This window comes from Quercus lobata, chromosome 10 (assembly GCF_001633185.2).
Source record: "Quercus lobata isolate SW786 chromosome 10, ValleyOak3.0 Primary Assembly, whole genome shotgun sequence".
NCBI lineage: Eukaryota > Viridiplantae > Streptophyta > Magnoliopsida > Fagales > Fagaceae > Quercus > Quercus lobata.
This window is the reverse complement of record NC_044913.1, coordinates 11689950-11696473: the sequence shown is the minus strand read 5'-3', so window position 1 is coordinate 11696473 and position 6524 is coordinate 11689950. Positions and strand designations below refer to the sequence as shown.

General features: G+C 35.7%; 1 protein-coding gene across 1 annotated transcript; it reads left to right on the top strand.

Moving 5' to 3' along the window:
• The first annotated feature begins 460 nt into the window (after positions 1–460).
• On the top strand, positions 461–4344 carry LOC115963986 (protein CURVATURE THYLAKOID 1A, chloroplastic). Its single transcript, XM_031083264.1, has 5 exons — positions 461–732; positions 2053–2153; positions 2333–2440; positions 2636–2707; positions 4014–4344. Exons 1-5 carry the CDS (start codon positions 570–572, stop codon positions 4077–4079), a joined length of 510 nt encoding a protein of 169 aa, XP_030939124.1. The 5' UTR covers positions 461–569; the 3' UTR covers positions 4080–4344.
• Positions 4345–6524: the final 2180 nt, after the last annotated feature.

Sequence of the window (6524 nt, the reverse complement as noted above, 5' to 3'; positions counted from 1 at the left end):
CATGGACCGGGCCCCTGACCCAGTATAGATATTGAAATGGGTATATTAGTCTTTTACCCCTCACAGTAACAATTACATTCTCATGGCATCATTTCGTAATTTTAATGCATGCCCTAAGGGCTTTCATTAATAAAACCCTTATTATATTATTTAAGTCACAGAAACAATTACATTCTCATGACATCGTTTCGTAATTTTAATTAATTAATTTATGGATTTATTTATTTATCGTTTTTCTTAGTGAAATATTGGTGTGCATCTAGACGTACAAAAGAGAAGCTGAAGACCAAGAGAAGAGAGAGTGTATGGAACCACAAACGTGGATATCGGATAGGGAAGTAGCCAATCCAAAACGTTAGAGTTTCCACGTGTCACACTCTGAAACGTGTGACCGAATTTATCAACCATCGAGGAAAGGATAATAAAAAACATTAAAAAAAAAAAAAAACATTATCAAAGTCAGAACTCAGAACACAAACTCGAAGTGACCAAAAAAAAAACAGAGAGAGAGAGAGAGAAAGAGAGCAACACATTGTTTGGTTGTCCACATTTCAATCTATCTATCATCAATGTCCATGGCAGCAGCGACGCCGTATGCGACGGCCTACACTAACACCGCCGTCTTAGTCCCTAGACTCTCCACCACCACCGCTCGCTGCTCTGCCTTGCCTTACCTCCCACCTCCTCGCCTGTCCTCTGCTTCTTTCCCAGCTTCTACTAAGCACTTTGCAGGTATATTTGTCTTTTTTTTCTTTGTGGCATTTGGTGAAGCACTTAGTTAGAGCTTAATGACTAAACTAAACTAATCTTATTATAATGTATTTAAATGGGTCATTTTTTCTTGTTTGTTTTGTTTTCCTGTTTGAGTTTTGAGTTTGACTTGCTATGTGTATATTTTGGTCCAGCTTATGGTAAATTGGTAATGAGGATTTTTTATTTATTTATTTATTTTTCCTTTAGTGATATGAGTTTCATTTGTGTATTACTCAACTGGGTTCTTCTTAGCTTTTGGAAACCAAATAATATATGAAAAAATTTAGAGCTTAATGACTAAACTAAAGTAATCTTTTAAAAATGTATTTAAATGGGTCATCATTTTATTTTATTTTTTGAGTTTGAGTTGCTATGGAGCATGTGGTCCCAGCTTATGGACTTATGGTAGATTGGGAATGAGGATTTTTTAGTAATATGTGGGTTTCATTTGTGTGTCACTCAACTGGGTTCTTCTTAACTTTTGGAAACCAAATAATATAGTAAAATTTCTGGAAATTACATTACATATTGGTTCATAAAGCCCCACAAATTTTTTAACTTCATTATTTGCTACGTAAGGTGGTTGAGATCATGTACACGAATGTGTGTTTTCAGTTGAGTGAGTCATAGCCTAAATGCTTGTTGAAAATGGTGATTTGAAGGAATGTGGTTGGGATTTGCTGACTTGCGATCATTTAATTGATGGAATAGGCATCAGGTAGTTAAAATATGAAAATAGATATAAAACAGTAATCCAATTTTAACATACTTCAAATTGAGGCAGAGGATAACTGAACCTAATGTACAAACTTTGTTGTTGGATTGAGGCCGGCCTACTCAATTTCTTGTATGATTGATAGTAGGTGATGAGCGACCAAGTGGAACTTAAGTTCCCATATTGTGAATTGTAATTAAATGTGGGAATTGACTGAGAGCATCTAAATGCTTAATATAAGTATTCTAAGACTTACTACACCTTTGGAGGGTGCTTAAAAAATTATGTGCAAGACATGCAGGGGAAGACAATGTTGATGGGCTTTTTGGAGAATGCATGAGTCTGTGTATTATGTATTGAGTATTTTTTTTTTCAATATCATTGGCTCTAACTATTTATTGGTTTGTGATTGAGCTGAGTTTTCCATTTTTAATTTGTTTCTATTTGTTAAAGTTGCTTGAACGTTGCCTTATCATAAAAAGGAAGAAATAATTTTTTTTTTTTTTTTTGAAGAGAAGAAGTAAAACTGTTTATTGAAACTGTTTAAATTGTATAACTAAGATTCTTGTTTCTCTTTTGAACAGAGTGCCGTAGGTCCTCTCTGTCTCAGATCAGAGCCTCTTCCTCAGAAGACACATCCACTTCCCTTGATGCTAGTGAACTTTTTACAGACTTGAAGGAGAAGGTAAGAAGGAAAGCTGGCATAGTACTACTGAAGAAATTTTAGCAATTTTCTCGTGCATTGTGTCTTTTGAATTAACTGATTTTGTTTTCTGACTCTTTTCAGTTTACTAATAGTACTTATTTTGTTTTGAGGAAAAATTCTATGGGTTTTAAGTCATTTCCTTCTTTTGTAATAATTAGTGGGATGCACTTGAGAACAAGTCCACAGTAATTCTCTATGGGGGTGGGGCAGTAGTTGCTGTTTGGCTTTCTTCGATTCTTGTTAGTGCCATCAACTCAGTCCCATTGGTAGGTGATTTCTTTAAATAGCACATGCTTCTATTTTCTTAAACTGGATTATATCAAAGAAATTTATGTTGTTTAAGTCCTTAGTAGGCTGATAAATTTTCAGCAAATAAAAATTGCTCTCTCTCTCTCTCTCTCTCTCTCTCTCATAAGAGCGGATTATTCAAGCACTCTGACATGGTTGTCTTCTTTTGCCAGCTTCCAAAGATTATGGAGTTGGTAGGGCTAGGATATACTGGATGGTTTGTATACCGTTACCTTCTCTTCAAGGTAAATCCAAGAGACTACAATTTTTTTTTTTTTTTTTTTGCTTTAAAATCATAAGTACTTTATTTATAGAATTTGTGGTTTTAGGGGCAATTAGATTGGTTTTGTTGCATTTATGTTTTCATTCCACATGCAATACTCCAATTGATTCGGTTTCCCATTTTCTGTAGCTCATGATTTATTGTTCCTTTGAATCACTAGAGCTTGAATTGTTTCATTTTCAATTTGGAAAGCTTTGAATTTTCATCCTGCAGTCCCAAATCGATGTGAATAAAATCACATTAGAAAGTAGAAATTTCACCCCTTGACCCCAAATCAGCGTGAATAAAATCACATTATTAAGCCTTAGCTTTTAACTAGTCAAAAAGGGCCAAGAGCCTCTTGGCTTAGCAGCACTAGGCGGAGGACTTAGGTTCGTCCCCTGGGGCAAGGTCCCCTCAACTTACTGTAACCAAAAAAAGAATCCAGAGAATGCCAAACCAAACCATATCTGCTGTGGAAAATAGAGAGCGTCTTTTCTTCACTGGGGATGAATGGGATAAGTTAATTGATTGGACTGAGAAGAATTGAATAGGGAATTCTTTGAAGGCTGTCTGTAGTAGGCTAGCATTCAGTGCTGCTGTTTATCAAATATGGGCTAAGAGGAATGCTATCATTTTCCTAGGCTTGGTCAAAACGGAGGACCAGATTGGGGAACTCATTAGGAAGCAAGTCAAATCTCAAATTGAGGGTGGCATGCCCTATGCTTGCTCCATAATTAATCAAGACTTCTGTTACAGATGGGTTTTTGCAGATTCTGTTCTAAAGATGGGAAGGCCTTGCTTAGTTCTAAGTGATCTATGGTCCAGTTGAAGGCTGCCGTAGTGATCTAGAGTGGTTTGTTGCTTTTATGGGGGTGGTGTTAGTTGTTTTGTCAGAATGTTGTGGCTGGTGTCCCTGCTCTTGTTCCTGTTTATTTAGTTGGGGTGTAATTCTGGTTTTTAGGCCTAGGAGGTGTTGCTTTTATCCTATTCGTGGGCTCTTGCTGTTTTGGGTCTGGCCTATTGGCTTGGCCGTGTGTTTTGTTGTAGTTTCTGCCATCCCAGCTTGCTTCAATAAAGGTATCTTGATTATCAAAAAAAAAAAAAAAAGAAAAGAAAAAAAAGGAGCCAAACCTGAGAGAGGGTTCGATGTGGTTGGACCTTAATCTCAGAATATCTACTGTATCCAAGATAAGCTAGTTATTATCATGATACTGATAGACCTCATGTATTTTTCATTAGCATATAGATCACTTATTCTAACAAATGATGTTATTCTTTTACTTCAGTCAAGCAGAAAGGAACTAGCTACAGATATTGAATCATTGAAGAAGAAGATTGCTGGAACTGAATAGATCTGTTTGATTTTGTGGCAATTGAAGCCTCCAATTATCATCATGTTTTGTCTCCTTGTATTTCCTTTATGAGAGGCATCTGTATCCTGTGATGTAGAATAGGTTTTGTATTAATCCTCATTACTGTTGTATTCTCCCATTTTATCCCTAAAATAAGACTTGGGCAATTCTGTGTTTACAACTCTAAATGTATGCAGTTGTTGATTATACTTCCACAATAGTGATTATGAAGCAGCTCTTACGCTGCCTATGAAATATTAGCTCTTGTTGCTGTTTGCATTTTGATTTTTCTTTCCCTTGTCATTGCAATAAGAGAAGAGCTAGCTACTTGGAGGCAAAAGAGAAAACCGGTTGATGCACCTACTAGGATAAGAACCACCAGTGCCAGAGTCAAAACCAGCTATATTACACTAGCAAAGTTCACAAAATCAAACTAGAGTCAGGATGTTTCATGTTGTGGAAATTTCTGCAAGAAACCAGCCAGAGGTGAAGATTACATCCTATAGCAAGCTTTTATTAAGCTTGGACATGTTGATTGTCTATGTGGCTACATTTTGTGGACTAGGTTGTAGCTTTAACTGCTGTGGACAATCTGGGCCAAAATGGTTAGTCCTAGGCCGTCAGCATTAGTATCAGACACTTCAAAACCACATTTAGCCAAAAATTTGGGAGCGGCTCACCTCCGGTTTTTATTTCTCCTGTTTCCTCCCGTTTTTAAACAGATGAATGACATCTGGCATACCAACCATCCAAAGGTAAAAAAATGCCCACGTCTCTCTCAATTTGTGCGTTGCTTTCCCTTTTCGTTTTCTATCTCTTTCTACAGCTACCCATCCTTCTAATGGAGCCTTCTGGGCTATCACACACCTCAATCTTCCTTCTCTCATTTTCCCTTTCTCTTTCTCTTGTTTCGCTCTCTCTCTCAAAAATCTTTGTTCAGATTTTTTATTTATGCTCCGTTGAAGATTTAAAGATTGAAGGGGTTTTCAAAATTCACAAATCTCTCAATTCCTCAAGTTGAACATCATTTTAAAACTAGAAAAATAAACACAACAAGAAGAGTGAAAATCATTCGATTTTCACCATCTGAAAAGCAAAAAAAGAAAAGAAAAAACACATGCACATCTGAAAATTTTCAACGATGATAGATACCGACAGAGAGGGGAATACGAAATCTGAAAAATTTTGTGGGTAAGCTTTTAATGAAAAGCATCTGAGATTTGAAACCTCAATGACGTAAAAGCTCACCGATTTCGAACTTGATTTGAAAATCGAAAATGGAAAACAATTGATTTTCTTGCAAGCACACGATAGGGTCATCAATGGTGAGATTTAACTCTTCACAGATGGTTTGGGACTTTAGTTTGAATAATATGGTCGGATTTGGGCTTTCCATTTATGCTCTACATTTTCAGTTTGGCGTTGTGATGCTGCATAGTTGCAGAGTGGTGTGGTGATGCTGCACAATTGCATAGTGAGAGGAGAGCTAGAGAGAAAAGGAAGAGGCAGGTAAGTCACTGTTGTAATTTTCCAAGTTGGCTTCTTTTTTTTAATCGTTGGATCAACTTGCTTCCAGGTGTCATTCATCTATCTAAAAACGGGAGGAAACAGGGGAAATAAAAACTGGAGGTGAGCCGTTCCCCAAAAATTTAACTACACTCAGCCAAAAGACTCATGCATCATGTTCAATAAATTGTTTAAAAAATAAAGTAAAAGTGAACATTGGCTTAATAGAGCGCTATACACTCGATACCAAAAAAAAAAAGAAAAGGTTTTTTTTATTCGTATTCTCACGTCTCTCTTTATCATACTATTTTAAATAAAATAATGGTAGAATATTGAGATTGATGTAGTTGTCTATGAATAATAGATTAATTAAAATAACAAAAGTGAGGTTTTTTATACTAAATTTGATTGAAAGTGTATTGAGCCTGATATGAATGCTGGTAATTTCCATTTCAAATGTGTACTCATGTAACTTTTTGAACATAATATGACCTGACATTTTGCTAAAGAATGAAAAAATATAGATTCTAAAGCTGATTTTTATTTATTTATTTTTTTTCACTTTAAGAGAAAAAAAAAAAATCGAAGTCTTGACACCTGTGAGAACTAAATCAATTTTCATATAAAGATTGAAGCTGGACAGAAGTGGACCAATTGGACGGAAATTGATCAAAATAGATTGAAGTGGATCAAAATGGACTAAAGTAAATTGAATTGGATTGAATGGACCGAAGTAGACTAATTAAACCTAAATAGATCTAAATGAACCAAAGTAGACCAATTAGACCAAAGTAGATTGAACTGGACAAATTAAATTGAAATGAACCAAATGAACCAAACTGAATGGAAGTGGATCGAAGTATACCGATTGGACCAAATTGACCAAAGTTGACCAATTGGACCAAAGTAAACCAATTGTTTACTAGGGATGCATTTAGA